At 47.4% G+C, this 26,299-nt stretch overlaps 1 protein-coding gene across 2 annotated transcripts in view; it reads left to right on the forward strand.

Annotated features, from left to right (window-relative positions):
• AOAH (acyloxyacyl hydrolase) overlaps positions 1 to 26,299 on the forward strand; it is an 84,662-nt gene that overhangs the window by 54,251 nt on the left and 4,112 nt on the right. Inside the window, exons 15-20 of one of the 2 annotated variants that reach the window (XM_061996578.1) lie at positions 4,237 to 4,273; positions 5,175 to 5,249; positions 11,982 to 12,154; positions 16,022 to 16,080; positions 17,856 to 17,952; positions 21,958 to 22,034. In XM_061996578.1, coding sequence (XP_061852562.1) covers positions 4,237 to 4,273; positions 5,175 to 5,249; positions 11,982 to 12,154; positions 16,022 to 16,080; positions 17,856 to 17,952; positions 21,958 to 22,034 — 518 coding nt within the window. The remainder of the gene's footprint in view (positions 1 to 4,236; positions 4,274 to 5,174; positions 5,250 to 11,981; positions 12,155 to 16,021; positions 16,081 to 17,855; positions 17,953 to 21,957; positions 22,035 to 26,299) is intronic. The other variant, XM_061996579.1, reaches the window with a different exon arrangement.

A 26,299-nucleotide genomic window follows, 5' to 3' on the forward strand; every position in this document is an offset into this window, starting at 1 on the left:
GCCTCTCATCTACTTCCCTAATTCTTGTGGCACACATGGTGCTCCTGAGGCTTCAGGTCTTCTGCACAAGCTTTTTACAGCATGCTTAGTGTCCTGGGTTGAGCACTTTTGACTTTCTCTATAAGTCACAGGGCACTAGAGATGGTGGCTCCCATTATTGCAGCTCCCCAGACATGCTTTCTGGTGAGAGAGTAATGGCCAAACCAGATGGTCAATGGATGACCAGACGTCAATGGTTCTTCTCATTTATATTCAGTAATATACCCGATACCATTTTACCTTGCTCTGCTCTCTTTACTTTAATGAGGGTTGGACTTTCTGCTTTTCCTTTTTCCCAGTTCTCTCACAGGCTTTTCTTTCTTTTTCTTCAATCTCTTGCTGTGTGCATTGTTCCCTTTTCTCTCTCCTCCTGTTTCCTTTCCACTTACACCGCAGTCACCTGCAGGATATAAAAGGAGGTGAGGCTGTGTCAGGGCAAAAGACTCTGAAGGAAATTGAGAAGGGAATTTTAAAAAGGAGGAAAAATTACAAGAGACAGCAAAATCCCAGGATATCTTCCCTCAGTATCTTCTCTTAATCATCTCATTGACACCACATTGTAAAGGTTCCCTTTCATTGCTTCATTTGGTGTAATAGTTTCCCCAAAAGGAAGGATTCAAATGGCTGCACTGAGCATTAGTAAAGCAAAAAGCTGGCCACCAACCTGACCTAGCACCACCTGGGACAACTTAACCTTCCCCTGAAAATGAGGCTTCAGAGCCCCACATTTATGCAATGAAAGGATGAGACACTAGAGATGTGATTCCAATGGGGAAAGCATGCAGCTGAGTGCCAGAGCCCAGGGATGGCAAGCCAAACCAGGGCCTGATAGCAAATGCTCATCTCCACCCATGCTACAGAAGCACCGGTGCCGTGTCAGAACTCAGCATAGAGAGACTTTCCCCCATTGCTATTCAGGATGTGCATCTTCACCCTGAAGGAAAGCATCTCCAGCCTCCATGCTAGCAGGATTTCTGCCTTCTCTTTCTTAAAAACCCCTATTATCCCATGGAGATTGAGGACCCTTCCCTCCTCTGTAGCTGGCTCTGGGGAAGGATGCTCATCCAGTGACAGGGAGGGTGCCCCCAGGTCTCCACGTATGTTGCCCATGAATATATTCACCTCAGCATTGCTGCCCTTCATTTTGACTCACCAGTCACCCCACAAGATGCTTGGGATATGATATATAGGTTAACTTGTAACTAACCTGTTTTGTGCTTTCAGCTTGTGATTGGACAACAGGCAGCTCACAGGTTTTGTGTTTTCCATCAAAGTGGCTTGCTGAACAGTTGTCATTGTTTTCAATATGGTGTTGGAGTGCTGCCTTCCAGCAGCATCACATAGGTTTGTAGGTCATGTGCTATTTCAGGTTTTTGACTGTGTGAGTGAGATCCTCAGGTGTCAGGGCTGGCCAAGAATGCTCAGGTGTGGAGTTAGAAAGCTCTAAACATCCTGCAGCACTTGCTGAAGATGGTCTTGTGTGACCTACTCTAGGTGGTCCTGCTCTGGCAGGGGAGTTGAGCTAGATCATCTTTCAATGTCCCTCCCAACCTACTTGGAGAAAAGCAGAGACTTTTTACTTTGCATTGTAACATTTGCAATTGCTTTTATGGCATCAGGGAGCAAAAGACTAATAAGCCATTCTTGCCTATGTAGAACTTCTGGTCCTGTGTGAACCCAGGCTCTTTCAGTGCATTTTAGTGTAGCCACACAGGGACTAAGAGCAAGAAAAGCAAGAAGTGCAGCTCAAGTATTCCAAGGCTTTTGAAATTTGGTATTGATCACAAGTGGAAACTAACCCAACCCTGACTGCTCAACCAAAACTAAAAGATCCCACTGGTCTGAAAACATTTGGAAAGCAACAGAGAGGGGAGCAGGGGAGATCCAGGAGTAACTGCCAGGGCACTCAACAGTATAAGAGCAACTAATCTGCCTCATCCTTTTCTCGTGAATGTTTTGATCACAGATTGCATCCTGTATCACAACAACCATAAACCTCCTTGAAGATTCAATTTGCCCACGAAAACAGCTCTCTAAAAGCCCCCCTTCATTTTCTCAATGCTTTAATTTGATTTGTAACTGTGCTAATGCTTCCCATGGAGCTGCTTAGAGCTACCTACTCCTGCTGAAGTATTATGTACCCAAGAACAGCTTCTTCTTTATAAATACATTTTGAATTTCTAGAGATCCCAATCGTTTATTTGTGCTGGAACTGCAGCCCCCAGTCCAGGGAGCCATGCAGCAGAATGGCTTAACAGAGGGGTGTTGAACTCTAGCTGAAAGAAAGGCTGTTAAACAAAACCTAGTTATGTTCCAAGCCATATATTATAAGGATTCTGTGGGGCTCTTATTCTGCTCAAAAGAGCTTCTCAACAGAAGGGCTGGATTTTGAATAGCCCAGCAACCCTGAGGAGAGAAGCAGCAGATAGATGTATTAATTTTTAGCTTGGAAGAACTGGATTATTTAAAACATAAAGGATTCCTTGATATATGCAGTTGGCATCACTGTGAGCAATGGTAACAAAGGCACCACTATTAAAATGCAAAGTGTATTATTGCTACCTTAGGGGTTTGTCTCTTAGATCTTTCCCCTATGCCGATCCAGCAGGGATTTAATGATGTTCTGTCCACAAGTTTCCTCCCAAGAGCTGCGGGGAGGATGGGATTTGCTCCTCAAAGTAAGTTCAGAGGCACAATGGAAAAAAAGAGAAGAGAGAGAGCAGGGAAGAGCTGAGCAAAGAACAGATGGAGCATAACACAAGAGGAGAAGGAGCTAGAAAGAGGAGAGAGTGAAAATACTGCAAAATCTAAGCAAGTACAACCTGTAGGGCATACTTCTCTGAACTTGTTTGTTGCTCTGAGGTGAGTTTCTTGCAGTCACAGTCCTAGTCTCAGCTTGAACAAAGCATTTGGGGATTTGTTTGCTATCATTCTCACACCACAGGTGATGGAGTTTGAGTGTTGTGGATAGCTAGGATACAGCCTTTAAAGACCTGATAGGTCTTATGAGGAGCAGCTGAGGGAGCTGGAGATGTTTAGCCTGGAGAAGAGGAGGCTGAAGGGAGACATGATCACTCTCTGCAACTACGTGAAAGGAGGCTGTAGTGAGGTAGGAGTCAGCCATTTCTCCCAAGTAATGAGTCATAGGACAAGAAGAAACAGCGTGTTCCAGGCTGCCCAGGGAGGTGGTGGAGTCCCCATCCCTGAAGATATTTAAAAGCCATGTGGATGAGTTGCTGAGGGCCATGGGTTAGTGGTGGGCTTGGCAGGGGGAGGGCAGTGGTTGGACTTGGTGATCTTAAGGGTGTTTTCCAACCAAAATGATTCGATGATTCTATAACCAGTTCTATGCATAAAAGCTTTCCGAATTAGACATGTTTTTCTCATTCAAGACATAAATGGAAGTTTATAGATGCTCACAAATGCTTAGGTGTAGCTATCTCTTTTCCTAGAGAAGGAGAGGTTTGCATCCAGCCATTTGGGTGAATTGCCATTGAAAGGCAGAACTTCTCAGGCTGGGTATAGCTGGCCTAATGCTCTTTTTCAGAAGTCTGCCTCTCACGGGGGAGAGCAAAGCAGATACCAAAATGTTGGTATCTACTGCTATTTAAGATGCTTTACACTATCTTTCCTACCTCCAGCTGCCTCTCCAGAGTGCACAAACTCTCAGGCATCCTGTGTTGTATCTGCCAGCCCTGCTGCAGGTGTCTTGGATACTCTGGGATGTCAAAAATGGCACTTGGTGCCTATGTTTAGGACCTGAATCAGTCCCAACGTGGTATAGCTGTGAGACACTTACTCTCTCAGAAGAGTGAGAACAGTCCCCTTTGCAATTTATAGGGAAAGTTAAAAGTAGATCAACTGTTGACAAGTCAGGTTGGCTGGTTTACAAGAGACTACTATGTTCAACAGATGGGAAAAAGCTGCTAGATCTGGATTAAAAGCCAGATCCAAACAACCCAGTGCTTTTAAAAGTGATTTTCTACAGTCTGAAGCCAGGTGAGAGGCAGCAAGTCCCTGGATATGGCTTTATATCCAAATGCCAGCACCCAAAAAGTAGAGATGACTCATTCCAGTTTTGTTGTTATTGCTTCTCCGTTCTTGGAAATAAGCAATGAAGTTGGGCTGTGCATTTCATTATGTGTGCCACTATAATGATGTTGTACCATTTCTCTTATTCCCACTGTGTCGGATCAGGTGGCTCTTCGGGAAACCTCCTCTCTTTAATAAAAAGGTGAGTGTTTAATGGGATCCAAATGCTGAGTGGGGTTACAAAGGTGGTGCTGGGGTGCTACTTTTTTTAAGAGAACAAAGCATTTTTGAGGAATGTCTTTTCCACAAGTGCCCTAGAAAGCATAGCTTGCCTTGGCCACCCTTCCCCTAAGTGCTGCCTGTTTCTTTTCAAACGTTCATCTAGAGAAGAAATACTGGTTTAAAATGTGGATGGCACCACGTCCAGGGCCTTGATTGTGGTGCAGTTAAGCCAACAGAGCATTTCCTGTGATTTCAAGGAAGTGACTAAGCCTACAGTGGCTATATCTGTGCTTTGTTTTCCCCTAACAACTGCCTTAGTCCTGGTTTGCAGCAATGTAGACAGACAAGGGCAGGTCCACTGTGTTGTCCACATGATTGAGTATGACTGAGTAGCTACTGGATACTGAGAGGCAGCAACTCTCCCTTTCAGCTGAATTTGAAGGGTCTGTGGGGCAGTGGGGTTTGATTTAGCTTGCTTGATGCTGATTTTGTTCACATTCTATAGCATTTATTGCTTTCCCTCTCTCCTCTGGAAAAAAAAGTCATAATGAATCCATGTCCTCTCGCACTGAACTTCAAACCACGTCCTGATTTGGTCTTGAGCCCAGTCCTACACATAAACTTAGTTGTTAGCCAAACATAGTCTTCTTCTTCCATCTCTGATTAAAAACTTCCCATCTTGATTTATGTCTTTGCCCTGAAATGAAATTACTTTCTTTGGGGAATCCCAATAAAAACCCCTCTCCCATATATAGCAGCACCTGAGCACTGGCCAAATCTAAACAGGCTACTTCCAAATGTGATCTGATCCAAGTGTGGGGTGTGATTCAGAGCCTGAGAACACATTTCCCCATTAATATAGCTGCATCTTTATCTTTTAGCTTGGCCAGAAACCAGCTGTTGGACAATCCAGCCATAGTTATCTACGCTACAATTGGGAATGATGTCTGCAATGGGTAAGGTGTAAACTGGATTAACATATATTACCAGCAATTTGACTTCTCTAGAGTGTTGCTGACTGCTTGGACATCTATGTCTCGTTGCTTTGCACTTCCTGGGGATGGCATTTTTTCTTTGCTATTGCTTCATCTTTATTTTCCTGCTGGAAATACAGGCTGTTGCCTTACGTGTGTTTGTCATAGCCACCTACTAGTCCTTGTTGGGAGCTTGTCTGTCTGTCTTTTGCAAGGCAGTGATAAAGTAACCAGTGGCATGTCTGAAGTAGAATATTTCTAACTTAGCAGATGAAGTATAACAACAAAAGGTGGGGGGGAAACAGTTTAAAAGCACGTGCATCCATCTTCCCCAGTGTGTCATCTCCTGTCAGGAGGGAGAGCGTGACTGGTTTACCTTTGTGAAGGATGACAACACAGGCCCCTGTCAAGGTCTGTTTTCACCCTGTCTCTGCTGCATTCTGCCTGCAGTCTTTGCCATGCTCTCCTGAAGAGGTATTTTGTCTTTCCAGCTTTACTCACATCATAAGCTCGGCAGGAGAACAAACTGAAGCTTTCAAAACTAACAGTTCTGGCATTATCCATTAGCAATGTTCAAGGATGCCCAGAGGTCACCAGCTGGGTGCTTCCCTCCCTTCCAGTAGTGGGAAGGCAGAAAACACCTTGCAAGCAGGCCAATGCACAGCACATCCATACAGGAGCTTGGGCTTTGCAAGTGGTCCAAGTGCTGTCGTTGCTGTGACGTTATTTTCACCATGATGAATGTTCAGGTTTTCTTTGAAGCAGAAGAAATAAATCTGCCCTACGCTGAGACTTTCCAAGCTCTCATGTTAACAAATGACACACAGCTTAAGTTGCCTTCCAAAGCTCTTGAAAAGTCTCACCTGCAGGCTGGGTAATGAAGTTGGAGCTGTTATGGAGGCTGCCAGGCTTGGCCTCTAAAATATCTTGGGTTTGGTATCCTAAAGCTTTGCTTAACACCCAGTGCTTGGGTTGAAGCTTTGCATATTGAAGCTCTGGATGGGGATGACCAAAGGCCAATGCAGGGCTTTCAGTGCCATTGCAGCATCTGGGAGCCCTCCTGGGACCACAGGGCCACCTTTGAGATCTTTCCCTGGCACCACCATCTCCCTGACTGCTTGTGGGGAAAAAAACCTCCCATGAAACCTTCACCCTTGGCATCACCCTGCTCTGCTCCCTCTGTGCCCCTGCCCAGAACTGCCAAATCTGCCCTCAGCACCACCCTCCTGTTATGGGAAGGACCCATATATCCTCCAAAGGAGCACCTTTGCCTGAGTGGGAATAGCAGACACAGACCTCCTGCCATTTGTTGACTCTCCTGGGCATCTGTTTAGTGAGAAACTTATGGAGGTACCATTACCACCACCCCCAGGTGAGCTTCCCCCTCCCAAAATAGCTCCTACTGCAGGGACTTTCAGGGTGTCTTCTCCCAGGCTCAGCCCAGGCTCTGGTGTGTACATGTTTTGATTCTGCTGTTCCACTGGCTTTACTAAAAGCACTTCCCTTTTCTCTGCTTTTATTCCTCATTCTGCAGGTTAGCCCTTTCTCTAACACTGCTTCCCATTCTTGCCTGAAGTGAAAAGACATTCTCCACAAATTTAAACCGTTTTGGCCTTTCCTCACCCATTTGTTTGTTCCAAACCAGTATTTATTACTTGAAACTCTGCTGTCTTGTTCTCCCAGCATCTATTACCTGGCAGGGACACTTTTGTCTGCTAAGATTCTCTCTGCTGTCTGTTTTCTTCCAAAACATTTGCAGAGTCAAAAGAGGTGACTGGGCTGTAGTGATCTCTCTGACTCCAGCAAGGCAAGATGCTGCAGTTTCTGTAGCAACATGCTGTTTCCATCGAGTGGGATGTACAGTGGAGAGATTTTTTTGTCACTGTTCGGTCACTTCATGTAGTTGCCCTGGCTCTGATGTACCCACAGAGGTTACAGAGGGTGAGAAGCATCTGGTAGACTTCAAACCTAGGGGTGACAAAAAACCCCTCTTCAAGGACAGCTTTAAACTGCAGTAATAGAGCCTTTCTGGCCTTATCTCTCATACTTTACCTTCAAAAGAGAGCAGTGTGCTGAGCACACTGGAGACACAGCTCTTAGCCAAAGCGTTGTTGAAATGCCAGTGTTTCACCCCATGCAAAGAGAGGGGCAATGACTCATATGGATGCTTGTAGAGGAGAAAGATAATGAAATTGGCAGCCTGTGTTACACGTTCCCAGTAGTCTCCACACTACGGTGTCCAAACAGGGGGGTTAGAAAAATAAAGACAGATGGCAATGGTATCTCTCAGCCCACTGAGGTGTAAATGTGGGACACACAGACCTAGAGCAACAACAAAAAAATCAAACAGGAAAATAATGAGCACCAGCAGCTTCAAATGCTGTACAATTATTGCTGCATTTGGGGCAAGGCATCATGTCTCCAGGCTCTGTTTCCCAGCTTTGCAGTTTGGGTGACAGCAGCAAAGCACGGTGAGCAGGCAGCCATGGGGAACTTCATCAATGCAACACCGGTGCCAGTGAGAGCATAACACTCCCTCACTGTAAGGCTACTGTCAACAAAGCACTGCTGCACCCCTATGGCCCTAAAAACAGCGTGTGAGCCTGCAACACCTCTGTGCCCCACACATACCACCCATCTGCAGCCAGCTGGAGCTGAGCTGAGCTCCTGCAGCGTGGGCCCAGCACATTTGTGCATGTGGCACGTGCAAGCGTGTGCCTGCTCACCAGCTGGCACCATATGCCAGTGGCCCAAACCCTGGGCAAGTAGCAGCCTGTGGCTGGAAAGCTGATGTGTGGTGGAAATGTTGGCTGGGGGGATAGTTATTTGGTTTTGGGTCATGGGGAGGGAGGAATCGCTGCCCTGTGGGTTGTGTGGTAGGCCAGGCGCACGGACCCCATGCAGAAGGACGGAGGAGAGGTGTGTTTGGACTATGGCAGACCCTGTCTCTGGCAGAGGAGAGATGGAAAAGCTCCTTGCAGATTGCATGAGGCTGTCTGGCCCCTCTGCATTAGATGTGTGCACTGCTAGGATACCTGTGGTGGTAGGACATCCAGGAGCTGTAATATCCATACAATACTCAATACAAGTAACGTCCAAGGATATTAATGTGTTTTGTAGGGGGGCAGAGAGTGCTCCCTAAAACACCTAGGTCCAATGCAGCAAGAATCCTAACCTTAGGGTCTGCTTGCTATGCTCTGACAGCACAAACCATGGCCAACATCAGCTTTCAGTGGTCCCAGAGGCTGTTAATGCCTCTTAGGGGGACAGAGTGAGGGTATCACAACAGCCCCTGGTACTCACTCAGGCACCTTGAAATCCTTATGGCAGAGCCTAAAATGAACATGCCTACAAAATAGGTTGCTGCTTGGTCTGTTTTCATTTCATAGCCTGGTACAGAAAGGAAATGTGAAGAAATGCCCTGAAATATCTGCGTGACTTCAGCAGAGAATGACAAGAGAAAGGGGAGTTATGAATATCATATTAATTTGGGCTCACACTGACGTGTTTACTTGCAGTAGAAGCCTTACATCAGAGCTGTATTTTGCAATCAAGTGCTGCAACACCTGTAGGTGAAATGAAGTAATTTAAGGGCAAAACCCACAGTCTTATCTCCAAAGTACCTTGCTTGGGTGGCGGTCACAAGGATCATACTGAATCTTAACGCTGTTTTTCAGCCCTCCCTAAGCAGAAAGCCTCAGTTGCTTCAGCAGCACATACTGCATTAAGATAAATTCCTGGGCCCAGGGAACTCATCTAGTTATTATTTTGTGTGCAAAATGCAACCCACTGAAGAATCCCAAACCCTTGCTAGCAAATGTATTTCTCCCACGCAGGACTCAGCAAATCCCCCCAGCCTGAGCACAAACATTGCTAATGCCTCCAGACAGAACAACAATGCTTTTGAAAGCTCCTGCTTCTATGGTGTTTACTGGCAAGAAATCCTACCTGCTTCCCCAGCAGCTCACTCGACAGTGCAAGCATCAAATTTGCCCTTCTCTTACCTCTGGGAAGCCGTGAAGGAGATTAAAGGCCTTTCTCAGGGAAAGGACCTGGATGGAGCCTCCTGGGCTGCTAAGCTGATAGGCCCTGCAAGCCTATGAAGAGAAAACATGGGAACTGTTAAAACAATCAGGATGGATGTTAGTGCAACCTTACGCACTACTTGGAAGGACATCCCCTGTCTGTCTGCTTGAGCAGAGAGATCAGCTCCTCAGTGGGTGTTGAGGCTTTCTCTCTGAAAGCCTTGGCTCAGCTGAAATGAACAACCAAGGCAGGACCAACGCTGTCCTGAGAGCCTGCTTCCCAAGGTGCGTGGTCCACCTGGTCCATGCACAGCTGCACACGTTGGTGTGCTCCACATCCCAGCTCTGGTGCACTTGCTGTTCTTTTAAGAGCTTATGTTACAAGTGCATGTCTTTATTGTCCTTCCCCATTCATAAAAGGACATACTCTGCTCCACATGCCCCAAGGAATCCCAGGACACCCCAGAGCTGCCTGGGGTTTGTGGCATCCTTTTTTCCATCCCACTGGGAGGGAAACAGGACATCTCTGAGGAATGGGAGGGTTTTCCCCAGAGCTGGCCCTGCTGTCTCCCAGAGATGTTGCAGGAACAGAGCCCCACATTGCTGTGGGTGTCCCCCATGCCAGAGACCCATGAATTCCCTGTTGCCAGGCTGGGACATCCTCCTCAGGGCAACATTCACCCACTTGCTCATAGCCCACGTGTGCCTCGAGAGCATGGCAATTGCTGTGAGGAGGAGAGCAGGAGAATGCTGCTTCTGTAATAAAGTGGTTGTTTCAATAATATAACTAGAGCAGCATTCTCTAGGCAGCCTGGAGTGGTTTTGTTTGTTTGTTTTTCTTTTATGAGTTGAAATTTGTTTCAACTTCAGGATTTTCTTTTTCTCCCTCCCCCTCTCGGCATTTACAGCTCAATGCAAGAGGGGAAGGATAAACCTGAGCCTGGGACTCTGGCTTGAAGGACTCTGGGCCTGCCAGTGAGCCACAAAACGTGGGTGTTCAGTCCATGTGGGACACTGACACAGCTCCTGTACCTTAGTGAACATTCCTGAGGACTATTTTATCTTAAACACCTCCAGCCTTCTCCTCCTTCTTCCAGTCTCCTACATTTGCCAGACCCCTCGCTACTCTTCCTTCCTCCTGCAGAGCTGTAGCAAGGGGCACATAGCATGTGAGAAACAAAGCTACCTTAGCTATTTCTATACCTGGCACAAAGACAGTGTTGCATGTAAGCTACACACAGCAACCCACAGGAAAAGAAACTCTCCTTTCACCCATCTGCAGGGCATCCCACACCCTGAAGCCTTAGGGTGGAGCGACAGCAGCACCATTTCCCCCTGTTCAGAGCCAAACCACGGAGCTTTGCAGCAGCACCCTCCATCCCCTCAGAGCAAATGGATCTCTTTTCCTGCTGAAACTGAGGTAGACATTAGAGCAGTGGAATGTCAGGCTGGAGTTTGATGAGTACAGCAAGGGCAGTGGCTTTGCAGCCATCAAAAGCAGCGTGGGCTTTTAAGGACAACAGTTAGGGAAGTTCTTGGGTTTACATCAAGAGGCTTAAGATGCTGTGCAGCAGCTATAAGAGCAAGGTGCCAGGGTTACTGCAGTAGTTTTATGTGGATTTTTCAAACACCACAGGAAATCAGTGTGGTCATAGTCTGCGTCATGGCTCTGATTCACCTCTCTGCACTGTAATTAACAGACTAATTTGCAAGCTATGGAATAAAACCAGCATGAGAGCTAAAGCTTTTATTTTTTCCTCATGGAGGTGGTGCTGGTCCTGGCTAGGACAGGGTTAATTTTCTTTATAGCAGCTCCTGTAGTGCCTTGTGTTAGGTCTTTTCGACCAAAGCAATGCCAATAACACGCTTTTTCAGCTGCTGCTGAGCAGTGTTTGCAAAATGGGAGTTTGTCACTCTGCCCACCCCCCCATGAATAGATTAGGGGTGCACAAGAGGTTGGGAAGAACCTGGACTGATCATGTACTGTCATGCTCAGCAACAAAAAGGGAGAAGAAGGGATCTGGAGGGGGAACTTATCCATCTTTTGCTCAGGAACTGGCTGGGCATCAGTCTGCCCATGGAGGGTGATGAGTGAGTGCCTTTGCATCACTTATAGAATTACAGAATTGGTTTGGATGGAAAAGACCTTTAAGATCATCAAGACCAACCACTCAGCTCACCTGCCAAGCCCAGCACTAAATCAAGTCCCTCAGCACCTCAGCTATACAGCTTGTAAATATCTCCAGGGATATTTATCTCCAGGTGGTGACCACATCACCTCCCTGGGCATCCTGTGCCAGTGTAACAACACTCTTGGTGAAAGACTCTTGATCTCCAATCTAAACCTCTCCTGGCACAACAGAGGCCATTTCCTCTTGTCCTATCATTTGTTACCTGGGAGAAGAGACCAACCTTTACCTCATTACAATCTCCTTCTGATTCTGGTGATAACAATGAGACTAAATCACATAGCATCATCTTTATAAGGATAACAGTGAGACTAAACCACATAGCATCATCTTTATAAGGATAACAGTGAGACTAAACCACATAGCATCATCTTTATAAGGTCTTGCTTAGCTCACTTAACATGGAAGAACAGCAAAGAAGAAAATTCCAGTTTCAGATGCTTTCTAGAGGCACAATATTACCTGACACAATGTCCTGTTGGCATCTTCCTCTTCTGCAGGAACCATGACACACTGGCCCACATGACTACACCCAAGGAAATGCACTCCAACGTGGTGCAAGCTCTGCAGTACCTGGACACCCGCCTTCCCAACGGCAGCCACGTGATTTTAACGGGCTTGGTAGATGGCCGCTTCCTCTGGGACAACCTGCACGACAGATACCATCCTCTAGGTAAGTGTGAGATGTTGTGGGGTTCCTCTTGTTTGTTTGCCTTCTTGTGTCACCTTCTCTCCCTCAATAATTTACAAATCTGTTGGCAATTTCAAGCAAATATGATAGAGTGGAAGAGATCTGAGAAATTACATGGAATCATTATGGTTGAAAAAGACCTTCAAAATCATTGAGTCCAACACTCATCTCACACTGCCAAGCTCATCACTACACTAAATCATGCCCCTCAGCACCTCAGCTACCTGTCTTTTGAATATCTCCAGGGATGGTGACTCCATCACCTCCCTGGGCAGCCCATTCCAATGCTTAACAACCCTCCCAGTGAAAAAGCTCTTCCTAATGTCCAACCTAAACCTCTCCTGGTGCAGCTTGAGCCCATTTCCTCATGTCTCATCATTAATTACCAGAGAGAAGAGACTGACCCCCACCTCACTACAACCTTCTTTCAGGTAGTTGTAGAGAATGCTCATGTCTCCCTTCAGCCTCCTCCAGACTAAACACTCTCAACTCCCTCAGCTACTCCCCTTCAGACTTGTTCTCCAGAACCTTCACCAGCTCTGTTGCCCATCTCTGGACACTCTCCAGCACCTCAATGTCCTTCTTGTAGTGAGGAGCCCAGAACTGAACACAGTAGTCAAGGCGCAGCCTCACTAGCACCAAGTACAAGGCAACAATCCCTTCTCTGGTCCTGTTGTATGAGGCAGAGATCAGCTGTGTAGCAGAAGGAGTGCCAGCTTACCATCCCCAGTGAAGGACAGGCCAGCTAGAAGGAAGATCCCTATTCTTCCTGATTCCCTCGCCAGTCAGACACACTCACCTCCAAACCAGGCTCAACACATTCTGTGGATGAGGAAACAAGTTGCTTTGCCTCAGCCTTGGCCCAAAATTGCAGCTGGCCTGCCTGTACTTCATCTGGTTGTTGTTACAAGTGGAGCTGGACGTTTGGTGAACACCTCCATTCACAGACTGGTAGATGTCTTGATAAAACTGAATGTGGACCAGGACAGATGATTAAGTATGTCAAGGGGTTGCAAAAGACTGATTAGATACTAGAGAAATGAGTTTTTGGCCAGCACTGGGTTCCTGCCATCTCCTCACTACCCACAGGGTGATGACTGAAACCTCACATCATGTAGAGGCAGTTTTGGGGCATTCCCTAAGGTGTTTTAGGGCAGATCTGGGAGCCTGTCATTCCAGAGCTTGCATGAGATCGGATGTCTGACCAATAATGGGGCATTTGCTCCTTGGCTTCACCCTGTGCCAAGCAGTGAGGAGGAACAGCATCACAGCAGGCTGCAGTCCTCTGCAACGATGTGTGACATCCATCCTTGGTTAGTCTGACAGCTGTGCCTCTGGGGTCAGCGTGGAAATGTTTCCCTGGGGATGGGGGAGATGGGGAAGCTTGGAAGCTGGCTGCAGAACCCTTTCTCTACAAGTTGATGCCACCCAGCAGCGGATAAAGAATGTGAATTGCTTTGTACAGACAGCAGAGGAAGCTTTTTTTTGTGCAAACAGCTAAAGTGCCTTGTTCTCCAGGCAAGATTTGTGCACAAGGAATCACAGTGGCCATTCTGCTGCCAGTTTGTAGACCAGGAGCACGTTCTTGTTTGCATTTGGGTTAAGGAATCTCTTTTGCATCTGAGAAAGTGGAAAGTTGTTGTCATCTTAGCTCTCAAGCAAAGAGAGAGAGAAGCTAAATGGTACATTTTATCTTCAGATGGCTTTGGCAACCACTGGGTACCTGAGCCTGCAGCAGACTCTGTGCTGTGGTTTCCCCAAAGGTCCCCAATCATTGCCAGTGGCCTCACAGCTTCTGAGTTACCTGCTGGGGGTTATCTTACCCCTCAAAAGTACTTGTCTGAGGTCTCCATTTCTGCTCCTGATACCTTGTACATGTTTTTGTCTGCTAAGCACTGTGCTACTCCCAATGAAAGCAGAAAAACACCCCCAAACTCAAACAAAAATCCTGTCCCCATCAGGGCAGAGGGAGTCTGTGATGATTATTTTTTAGGCATATAAACACCCTTCTTTCCTTGAGTGCATATTGATCACAGGGACAGTTCCTCTACTGGAATTCTAATTATCCAGGACAACACAGTATTTCTTTGGCACAAGTCAAATCGGGAGTGATTAGCTCTAGGACCAGTTGGAAACTGTTCAGAGGGGCTGGTTTGCATCAGAGGGACCCAATTAACCCTAAGAACCACATTTTGCAGCCAGAGATGACTTCTGGCAGATCCTCTGATGAGTTGTGAGCAGGTTTCCCCACTTGGCTGCCACTCAGGCACAACCAGACATTTGTCTGGCTTTCTGCCCAATCCTTGTTCCCCTGACAGCTCATCCCAGGGCCCGATGCTTTCAGCCTACATGGGTCTGGGATGTCCCCAATATCCAGGAGTGATATTAGATCTTTGAGCTCCCCATCTTTTGCTCCCCAGCCAGCTCATACTGCTGCCAGGTGATGGACAGCACTGAGAGAGGCAGGAGTCACATCTAAATGAGGGAGCTGCTGTAAGGCAATTCAGGGACCCCATTTCACTTGGGAGAGATCAGAATCACAGAATCTTAAGGGTTGGAAGGAACCTTGAAAGATCGTCTAGTCCAACCCCCCTGCCAGAGCAGGACCAGCTAGAGTAGGTCACACAGGAACTCATCCAGGTGGGGTTTGAATGCAGTTTCCAAAAAAAACCCCAACCCAACAAAATTTGCATATTTAGTCACTGCAAAAAGTAATGAAGCCCGGGGGGATGATCAGTGTGCCATAAATGCAGAGAGCTGAGTGGCCATTTAATTCCCATCTTGGTTGTGACTACCAACAAAGCAAAAAGGACAAGAAAATGGGTCATTTTCTCAGCAAGCCAAGCTATTGCATAGCATGGTGAATTTCAGGGAATGTCAGCTGGGTGTTTGACTCAGTGCTTGAATCTGCTCCCCCACACGAGCACATGCACTTCCCTCCCTGACAGCAAAATCGTTCCTCCCTTTTAAGGCTCAACCTCTCTGAGGTAAACGTAAAGCTGGGAGTAAATACAGTCGCCTCTCATCTTCCCTTCAGCTTTGCAACCCCTGCAATTGTTTGGAGGGTGAAAGACACATTAATGGATAAAGTATCAGTCACTCACCTGGGAGACTGGCACAGGCCATGGTGACTAACCCCATGTGCAAGGCGAATCATCCGTGGCAGGCTGGAGAGGGATCACAGAATCCCAGAACGGTGGGGGTTGGAAGGAACCTCTAGAGATCATCCAATCCAACTTCCCCTGCTAAAGCAGGTCCACCTAGATCAGGAACGTGTTCAGGTAGGTTTGGAAACCTCCAGAGAAGGAGACTGCACACCCTCCCTGCGCAGAGAGATTAGAGGTGAGCTGGGACTTGTTCTCTTCTCGCAAGTAACAAGTGACTGGATATGAGGAAATGGCCTCAAGCTGCACCTGGGCAGGTTTAGGTTGGACACTAGGAAGAACTCGTTCCCCAAGAGGGTTGTCAGCCCCTGTCCCAGGCTGCCCAGGCAGGTGGGGGAGTCCCCATCCCTGGAGATATTGTGAAGCCATGTAGCTGAGGTGCTGAGGGACATGGGTGTGTGGTGAGTGGTTGGACTTGATGATCTTAAAGGTCTTTTCCAACCAAAACAATTCTATGAAAGGGACTCTGCACCCTGTGGGGACAGGGGTGTCTTAGAGGGAAGGATACATTTGTGCCACCGCTGTTGCATCCCAGCCCTGGTGGGGAGGGTAACCTGGGGGTGTTGGGGCTCCCAGGGTACCTGTCCCCACCAAGGAGTCTCAGGCACAGGAACACATGGACCTGCAAAATGAGGTCACACTTGTCCATCAGGCAGATGAAGTTTCCCCTCTCTGTGCTTTGCAGGCCAGCTGAACAGGGATGTCACGTACAGGCAAATTTATTCTTTCCTCGACTGCCTCCAGGTAAGGTCTCTGGCTGCACCCTAAGAGCCCCCTTCCCCTCCCTTCTCAGCCTGCTGCTGAAGCCCCTCTCCCCATCCCTGCCCAGGTGAGCCCCTGCAGTGGCTGGCTGACCCCCAACGAGACCCTGAGGAACCTGACCTCAGAGGTAAGTCTCGACGAGGCTGCAACAGGACAACCTTCTTGCACATAGGCACTTGCAGCTTACCCCTGTGCCTGAGAACAGAAGCCCTGGGATCTCAAAAACAAGGCATCAGCACTCTTTATCTTTCCAAAGGTGGGGAGAAGATGAGGAAACATCCATACCTGTTGTTTCAAACAGCTCTCAGGTTCTGGAAGGCAGCATGGTTAAGGGATTTGTAAATGTATTCGCTTTCCAAGCCCTCTGCTGCCCAAATTTATGCCCAAGGAACGCAATCTTCTGAGACAAAACCGTTTGGGTTCAGTGTTCTTTCAGGAGAAAAAGCATCTGATAAGAAAGAAAAGGCTTGTGAATCAAGTAGCTGTGAGAATGAAATGCCAACTGCATAGATTCCACTGGCAGCAGGAGCAGGGCACAAGAGTAAGAGCCTTACCCTGTCTTCATTTGGGATTTGTGCTAATCTTCCTCAGACACATTTCTGTGGACTTAATCACCAGATGGTGTGACCACAGAGCACCCAGGCACCAGGCAGGAACTGGAACAGACAGAACAGAGATGCTTTAAAGCTCACCCTAAAAATCTGGCTGCAGAAGCGAATGTCACATAATATCAGCCACTTATTCCCTTATGGTACAAGCTGATTTTTAATCTCAGCAGCCCCCTGCAGCCATGTAAAAGAGCCAGTAACCAACTAGCACCAAAGACATCCTATCTGTGCACAGCTGTGTTAATGTTTGCATTCACTAAAGGAAAAAATACAGCCTTAAACTCACCAAGGCTTACTTATGTGTTTTGGTTTGTGTCCTGGCCCTCTTGACTTCAGAGAAGGCAATTGGGCACATTCCTAAACTTTAGCAGCTAATATATTTGCACCAACAACACAAAACACACCGTGCACATAGCTTCTGTCCATGAACAATTCATGTGTCTGCAGGGTAGGAATTAATCTTCTTTCTGAGTCTCTGTCTGAAGCTAATTGTCTATGTTATTATCCAAACTGCACAGTTTAAATATTTAGGAGATCCTGATCTCTGTTAGGGCTGTGGAAACCACACTGGATAGATCAGTTAGGTGGATGCTCAGCAGAGGTAATTGACAAAAGTAAGAGCAAGGTTTGGTCTGCTTAGGTAAGTGTTAGCATCCCCAACACACACAGTAGCAGGAAGGATAATGGGAAAGGAGAACATTTTTCCTGTACAAAAAGTTTCAGTTTTCTTTAAGAGGAATAGAAATGGCTGGGCTGGCACTCATCAAAAGGCCTTCAAACAGCAGCCTGTGATTGCACCATGAGCCCAAAGGCTGCTGCTGCCCCTGCAAGGCTCTGTTATGAGGGTGAGGGAGCACTGGAAGGGGCTACCCAGACTGGAATCTACTCTGGGGACATTCCAAACCCACCTGGATGAGTTCCCATGTGACCTACTCTAGGTGGTCCTGCTCTGGCAGGGGGTTGGACTGGATGATCTCTCGAGGTCCCTTCCAGCCCTTGAGATTCTGTGATGATGAACAATCAAACCCATTTCCCCTCCTTTCCACAAGCCCTAAGTGCAACACTATCTTTGCAGTTCCTGAGTGCTCACAGGTGCCAAAAGCTGCATAAGTAGCAATGAATCATCCTTACATCACTTGATTTTTGCAGAGAGCTTTGCAACTTTCCAATGTCCTGAAAGAAATAGCGAGATCTGAGAAATTTGCCCACTTTGATGTTTTCTACATGGATTTCCCACTGAGACAAAGTAAGTTGGTTTGGTTTTTTTTCCCTGTCTTTCTCACAAAGCCTTTAGTCAAGTGCTGGGCTGCTAATATACTTCCTCATGTTTTAGCTGTGTACTGGGAGAAGGACAGCATAGCCAGCCAGGCTAGGTGACCTTCCTGGCAGAGCTAGGGCCAAGGGAGAGCCCTTAATGCCATCTTCTATTTTCTTTAGTTTGGGTAACCATGGACCTCAGGAGATAAGACCCCACCACCAGCCTGGAGACCACAAACTCCCCACTGCCTTTGGCATGCACAATCCAGTGTGAGCACACTGACCATTTGCACTTGGGTGACAGGGACAGCAGATGAGCCTCTGCTAAAAACGCCTCCTGCTTCTCCTCTGCAGCTTCTCAGGCTGAGGAACTAAAAAACAAATCCCAAACCTATCTTGGTTCATGACATTTGGCTTTATTTTCGGTCGTTGCTTATATAGCTGGTCATCCAGGCTGCAGGTGGGATGATCTCTGCAGTGGTGAAGGTGTTCTTTATGAATTGCAGTGTATTACATCACTACCTGATATTACTTCCTCTGGGGTGAGCAGAGCCTCGGGAGAACTTTTGTGACTCAGTTTTTCTGCCTGAATAACACAGCCACCTTCTCTTTACTCACTGTTTGCAAAAGTAGAAGCACCCCTTCCAGGAAGGGCTGATTTCTTTCCTATGCTTCCTTAAGCACCTGCATCCTACTGCTACTTTTGACTCATCCTGTGATCTTAAGTGACATTAGCTAAGCACGTTACCTAAATCACTTTTTTTCCTGCAACTGACATTTAAAAAAAGAGGGATAAAAGAAGCAGAACATTTTCTTCATTACCATGAGCATGAGTGGATAGTGTCCTCATGGGGCTGGATTCCTGTGCCTGGGTCCCTCTCAGTTCCTCTTCCCTCACGAGACGTTCGTGGGTCCAGCTTGAGGCATCAGCCCAGCTCTGTCACAAGGAGAAACACACTCGCTCTTTCTTTTGAGAAGAGAATCAACGTGGGGTGAGGAGCTGAGGTGGGCAACATATCCAAGTAGTTAGTGATGGGAAAGTAGGAAAACAGCCTGAACCTCCCATGTTTCAATTTAAGGCACGCACCTCCCCACCTCTCACTGTGCACTGCTGAGAAGAGACTGGCCCCCATCCTCATCAACCCTCCAGGGTGGATCATCCCCATCCCTCAACCTCCTTTCACAAGGCAGGAGCTCCTGTGACCCCTCCCCAACAGCAGAAGTCTTTGCATTCCCAAAACAGTACATAATAATTAGAAACCCTGATCTGCATTTTATGTCCACATAGATAAGTAGTTCCATGCTGATCCTTCTTGAAAAATGTTGCCTGGGGACTATATCTGAAATCCCAGCATGCAGACAGCTAGAACCAGAGCCACAAAGGGACAGAAGCACCCTGGCAATACCTGGAAGTGCACATCTCTAACACTTCTCCCCATGGGTTCCCAGCTGTCCTTGGAAGCACAAAGCTGCTGAGGCACCAGAGGTTATTGTAAAAATATCTCCTTTTGCAGCCCAATCTAACCAAAAGTCACAAACTTCTTTTATCCTGTGTGACCCAGTTCAGGATGCTCATCCTGGGTCTCATGCAGATCATACAGAAGAGGAGGTAAAGAAGTGAGGATGGGAAAAGAAGTCTTTCTGTTCAAAACTTTATCTCAGAGAGGTGGGCTCCACTCTCACGTTCAATATTGTTTAGCACAGTTTCAGGATGTCCAAGTCTCTTTTTTGGCTTTTGCCTCAACTACTTAATATTTAACAAGTCATTAAGATTTGGAACAAACTACCTGCTGAGTAGGAAATTGCTTTAATAAGTTAAATGACTAACTTCAGGTAATTTATTTGCTTTCACGAAAAGAAACATCTTAATATAATTTGCTGTTCTTGATTACATCGTGTTAAATAAATGAGGTAAACAAAATCACACATGCAAATACAAACATCAGCTCTGAAAGACACTTTGCAAAGTTTCCTGCAGCCCTGAAGCCAACGATTCGACCTTGCCATCAGGATGAAAAAAAGCTGTCAGTCTGTGAGCGTGCTCAAGAGCCAGCTAAGGCTGCTGACCTACTTTCCTGGTCTCCTTCTGAAGCAAGTGAAAATCCTCCCCTAAACTCTCCAAACATCAAATATTTAGCAGTGGTTGCATAGTGGGGCAAGTACATTGATTTCAGGCTGGCCAGGGCACATCTATCTATCTATCTCTATATATATATATATGTATACACACACACACACACACACACATTTACACACATAGCAGCTCCCAGCTTTTTTTGAGTAAATTTTGAGTACACTAGCATTTATTCTAGAATTAGATGTGTATTCAAGCTGAGATGTTGCCTTTGGCTGAAGAACTTAGTGGTTCTTTTAAGAAGCAGTGTCATAAATAGGGGGAGAGAGGTTGCTTGTTTTGGTTTTTTTTCTTGGTGTGGATGGGAGCAAGCTCTAGATTAGTCTGGCCAAGGCATAGGCACTTTTAAGATCTGGACATACTCAGTTGGTGGGTATTTTCTCTGCCCTGGTGAGGCCTCATCTGGAGTCCTGTGTCCAGTTCTGGGATCCTCAGCTCAAGAGGGACAGGGAACTGCTGGAGAGAGGCCAGTGCAGGGCCACAAAGATGATCAGGGGACTGGGGCATCTTTCATATGAGGAAAGGCTGAGGGAACCGGGGCTGTTTAGTTTGGAGAAGATTGAGGTCACTGTTCAGGTGAGGGAGCCCTGGCACAGGCTGCCCAGAGGGGTTGTGGAGGCTCCTTCCTTGGAGGTCTTCAAGACCCACCTGGACATGTTCTTATACAACCTGACCTAGGTGACCCTGCTTCTGCAGGGGGGTTGGACTAGATGATCTCTAAAGGTCCCTTCCAACCCCTACCATTCTATGATTTGTTCAATAGGTCTGGGAATTTTTGGAGGTTGATTATTAATGGTCTAAATTCACTTGTCTTGATATAAACTTTAGCTATCTTACTCCTTTGCTATTTCTGGCACTGGAAGAGTAGTCCCTCCACAAAGTAAAACACAACACACGGCCTCATACTCAACATATAACATGATACATGAGGAGTTAGGCAAGATCACACCTGTGCACATCCCATAGTGTGATCGAAGGGGAACGTGTCGTGCCCATCACACCGCGGACCTGAAACAAAGCTCCAAGCCCTGTTATCTTCAAACAGGTTACTTTGGGTGTTGACTTGGTGAGTCTAGGCCAAAAAACCTGCGGTGCTTGAATGCAGAACATTTTGCTCCCAACAGGATTCCTGCATAATGCTGTTAAGAATTCTTAATCTGTCATTATAAAAGAAATTATTGAGTTTACAGTCTGTTATGTGCCACAGCCGCTCGTCCCATGTTTGATCCCTCCGCAGCCCTTTTGAAGGGAGAAAGCTTTTTACTTCTCTAATGGCTCTGGGGCTTACAGCACAGCATCACTTGCATTGAATGTCATGCTTATGTAATTCAAAAGGTTATTTTGTTGGAGTTGAAAAAGCCTTGTTCAGAAGGGAAGTAACTGAAAGTGACAGCCTATTGCTGCAGACAGCAGCCCCTGTGAATACCGTGTTTCCATCTCCTTCTCCAAGAGCACTGGCTTCTCTATTTAATATTTTTGCACTGAAGATGTGACTAAAAATGGGAAATGCAAAAGAATGAAATCAGTATTAAATCAATCACAGCTTTACTCGCCACAGCGTCCGCTGTAGTTGGGAGGGGAAGTGGGTTGTGTGACGGCCGTTGGTGTTCAGAGCGCTTCCCGGCATTGGTGTCGCGGAGGAAAAACCCCGAATTAACGATGAAGACTTAACTAGTGCCCCGAGGAGAGGGGATTGGACACAGTATTGGTTCTGACAGCTTCCTATGAGTTGTCAGACCCTTCACACAGAGCTGCTGTGTGCTGAAAAATGCCATCAGTGCTTTGAGGCAGGGAGGGGGTACGTCTTACCTCAGCCTACGCGCTCACGGGTCATAACCCCTCTGCTTATGTTGTTCACAGCGACCGAGGAGTGGCAGAAGATGGGAGGTGAGCCCTGGCAGCTGATTGAACCAGTTGATGGCTTTCATCCCAGCCAGGTAAAAACCCGGCCCCGGGAACCTTGCAGCAGCTGGGGGGATGCAGCTTTGGGCAATTTCACTTTCACAGAATGGTAGGGGTTGGAAGGGACTTTTAGAGATCATCCAGTCCAACCCCCCTGCAGAAGCAGGGTCACCTAGATCAGGTCACACAGGAACATGTCCAGGTGGGTCTTGAAGACTTCCCAGGAAGGAGCCTCCACAACCCCTCTGGGCAGCCTGTGCCAGGGCTCCCTCACCTCAACAGGGAAATAGTTTTTCATTATATTTAAGTGGAACTTTTTGTGTTCCAGCTTCATCCCGTTACCCCTTGTCCTGTTGCTAGCTACTATAGAAAAAAGGGATGTCCCAACCTCCTGAAACCCACCCTTTAGATATTTATAAATGTTAATGAGATCCCCCCTCAGTCTCCTCCAGACTAAACAGCCCCAGTTCCCACAGCCTTTCCTCATAAGGAAGATGCTCCAGTCCCCTGATCATCTTGGTGGCCCTGCGCTGGACTCTCTCCAGCACTTCCCTGTCCCTCTTGAGCTGAGGATCCCAGAACTGGACACAGGACTCCAGATGAGGCCTCACCAGGGGAGAGTAGTGGGGGAGAAGAACCTCCCTTGACCTGCTGGCCACACTCTTCTTGATGCAACCCAGGATGCCATTGGCCTTCTTGGCCACAAGAGCACATTACTGGCTCATGGTCAGTGTATTATCAATCAATCTTTGAAAAGAGGTGATGGCTTTAGCCCTGAAGCAGATGTGCAACTCTGTGGCTGCTTTCATAGAATCACAGAAGGGTAGGGGTTGGAAGGGACCTCTGGAGCTTATCCAGTCCAACCCTCTGCTAAAGCAGGTTCCCCTCCATCAGATCACACAGTAACATGTCCAGGTGGGTTTGGAAACTTCCAGAGAAGGAGCCTCCACACCCTCCCTGGGCAGCCTGTGCCAGAGCTCCCTCACCTCAACACCCAACAAGTTTCTTCTCCTGTTCAAGTGGAACTTTTTGTGTTCCAGCTTGTGTCTATTATCCCTTGTCCTGTCACTGTGCCCTACAGAAAAAAGTGTCACCTCATTCTCCTGACATCCACTCTTTAGGTACTTACAAGTGTTAATGGTCTCCCCTCAGCCTCCTTTTCTCCAGGTTAAATAGCCCCAGGACCCACAGCTTTTCCTCGTAAGATGCTCCAGTCTCCTCCTCACCTTGGTGGCCCTGCACTGGACTCTCCCCAGCATTTCCCTGCCTCTCTTGAGCTGAGGAGCCCAGAACTGGATACAGTACTCCAGATGAGGCCAAACAGGTCTTAAGCCCCAAAAGCAGACCCTTGCCACGTAGGCTGTCTGCCTGCCTGCTCAAACAGCCACAGGAGTTTTGCAGGATCAGGGCAGCGATGCAGAACTGCAGCAACCCGAGAGGCCCCATTCAGCCCTACAGCCTTCAAGGCTGTGAGTTTCCCCATCTCAGCCTGGAACAAAGCTTTCTTTTTGAAGCTATACATTTAACTTGCTTTATGCTCTGCAGCTACACATTAGAAAATCCTTTCTGGCTTCCTTGGCCTACAAGGATGGGTGGCAGGGGAAGGTTTGCAGCCAGAAATAAGTGAAAAGGAAGGAAAAGCAGCTATTGAGTTGGAAATCCTTGCTTGGGTTCAATAACCTAGCGTGAGGTTGCCTGGTTCCCACCATACTCCCTTCAAGGTAGCTTATTCCCACCCTGTGAAACACACGGAGAGAGCACATTGCGCAATCAGCCACCAACAACGCCAATTGGTTTTCTAGACACCAGCTTAAGGTTTCAAACACATGTGCAAAGCAAAGCAGCAGCCAGTCTGCCCCACTCCACCCTGAGACAGTCTGAGTGTGAGCCCAAACCTCCTGGGCAGCCTGTGTCAGCCAGAGCTCTGACTGGCGGGCACAGCCCAGCCAAGTCTGTCCTGCCAACCACAACGCGGTCACCCCCAGCTGCTCCAACAACACGGGGCAGTGCACAGGGCACAGCACAAAGACCATGCGTTTCAATCTTGACCCTTTGGAGCAAGAATGAGGCTGGGCTAAATTAGATAGAACATTTCAGTTGGAAAAGACCTTTATAAGATCCACTCCAACCACTGCCCTCACACTGCCAAGCCCAGCACTAACCCATGTCCCTCAGCACCTCAGCTCCACGGCTTTGCAACAGCTCCGGGGATGGGGCTCCACCACCTCCCTGGGCAGCCTGGGACAGGGGCTGCCAACCCTCTCAGGGAAAAAAGTTCTTCCTCAGCTCCAATCTAAACCTCCCCTGGCACAACTGGAGCCCATTTCCCCTTGTCACTCATCACTGTGGAGAAGAGACCGACCCTCACCTCACTACAACCTCCTGTCAGGTAGTTATAGAAAGTGATTGTGTTTCCTTTCAGCCTCCTCCTCTTCTTATGAGGGGACACGTTGCAGAAGGTGGGTGAGATGGAGAGGGATGGCAATGGCAGAGCTGATTTTCCCCTCTGCCATAAGGCTCTGCCCACCAGCTGCTGTCCATTCCATAGCCTTAGGAGTGAGTCTAGAAGTTTCTTGCTGACAAATAACCTGATGCAGTGCTGTCCGGAATGCTGGGAAAGAGCAGCCCTTGGAGAAGCACTTCAGTGGGTGTGCCTTCCAAGCACTGATGGATTCCAACCTTTCTGCAGTTTCCCCATTGACAGTGCTGTCAGTTCAGACAGGGAGACCTACAAGGCAAGTCCAAAGGCAAAATACATCTATCAGTTGCTCTCTTTTACACCTGTACTGGTCAGCTAGAGCAATGCAGTGGTTTGCTTAGCCTTGCCAAGTCAAAAGAGCCTCCTGTTAGAAAAGAGAGTCCTTCACAGCAGAGATTCCTGCCTGGCTACCACACAGTACCAGGAGAGAGCTGGGGATGAGGAGAAAGTGTGCCTGGATTTTTTTACTGCAGGCCTTTTGCAAGGAAGCAATTAGAGAAAACTTGGCAAATGACATGAAAGTGATAACAGCAATGAGAGGATCCCCATTCCCAACCCTGCCATCTGGGGAAACTGCAATATGAAGAGTCTGGAGGGAAGAAGAGGAGGTTTTTGTGTTATTTATCTGACTTACCCTGAAGCCAGCACAAGGCTCCTTATAACCCCAGGCAACAGGCCACCGTGAGAGCCAAGCTCAATGGATCACAGCTTTTCATCCAGGCTCTTGCCCACATCCCGTATCCCACCAGCATCTGGAAGGCAGCACAGAGTTAAAGGCACCAAGTATTTATGTTAAAGGGATCCTGCCAAAGCCAAAAGATCACAAAAGAGCATTGAAGGGCAGATGCAAACCTACATGTAGCCCCCAGAGTGCTGAGCTGAAGGATCCAGCCAAGCGCTGCCACATTTCCCTCCCTCCGGACCTGGCATCCTGCAGTGGTTATGATCTCCCCTTCCTGCTCTTAGGATGACATTAATGCTTTTATAGGTACATTTTCCCTTCCAGTCAAGGTGCCAGCTGTAGATATGCCTCACTTCAAGTGAGTTATTGCCCTTCTAGGATTTGTTAATTAGCCTTATCCAAACATCCACCACTTCAAATCCATTTCTCTTTCCCTGCTAGTATAGAGAAATGTGTTATCAACATACCACTATTTGCACTGAGACGTAGCACTCTGCCCTGGAAGAGTGTCTCTCAATAAAAAAAGGAGGAGAAGTGTGAGCAAGAGAGTGATATTTAAGAGCACACTTGAGAGAGATGATAAACAGCTCCCTCAGTCCTCATGCTGGTTGTATTTAAAGTTTTACTTCCTACCAATGTGACTGCTTCTGGCCAGGTGTGGCTTTCATCCCATGGAGAGGATCATAGAGAGCTGCCTCTGGGGAGAGATCGATGCCCCACGGCTCGTAAATACAACAGATAAGACCCAGCCTGGGCCTTTCTACTGAATTTTCTCTCTGAAGATCAAAAAAACACTTGACAAATATTCACTTTTTTGTGTTTTTTTTAATGGAGCAGCACTCCAAGGAAAGCATAAACCTAATTCTAGGTCTTGCCTTCAAGACAGGGAAGAAACTTGGGATACAAGTTCATCACCAACATGATCAGGGCACTGGAGCATCTTCCTTATGAGGAAAGGCTGTGGGAACTGGGGCTGTTTAGTCTGGAGAAGAGGAGACTGAGGGGGGATCTCATTCATATTCACAAATATCTCAATGGTGGGTGTCAGGAGGCTGGGGCAGCACTTTTTTCTGTTGTATACAGTGACAGGACAAGGGGTGATGGAAAGAAGCTGGAAGGAAAAGGGAAAACTATTTCCC

This window comes from Colius striatus, chromosome 5 (assembly GCF_028858725.1).
Source record: "Colius striatus isolate bColStr4 chromosome 5, bColStr4.1.hap1, whole genome shotgun sequence".
Lineage (NCBI taxonomy): Eukaryota > Metazoa > Chordata > Aves > Coliiformes > Coliidae > Colius > Colius striatus.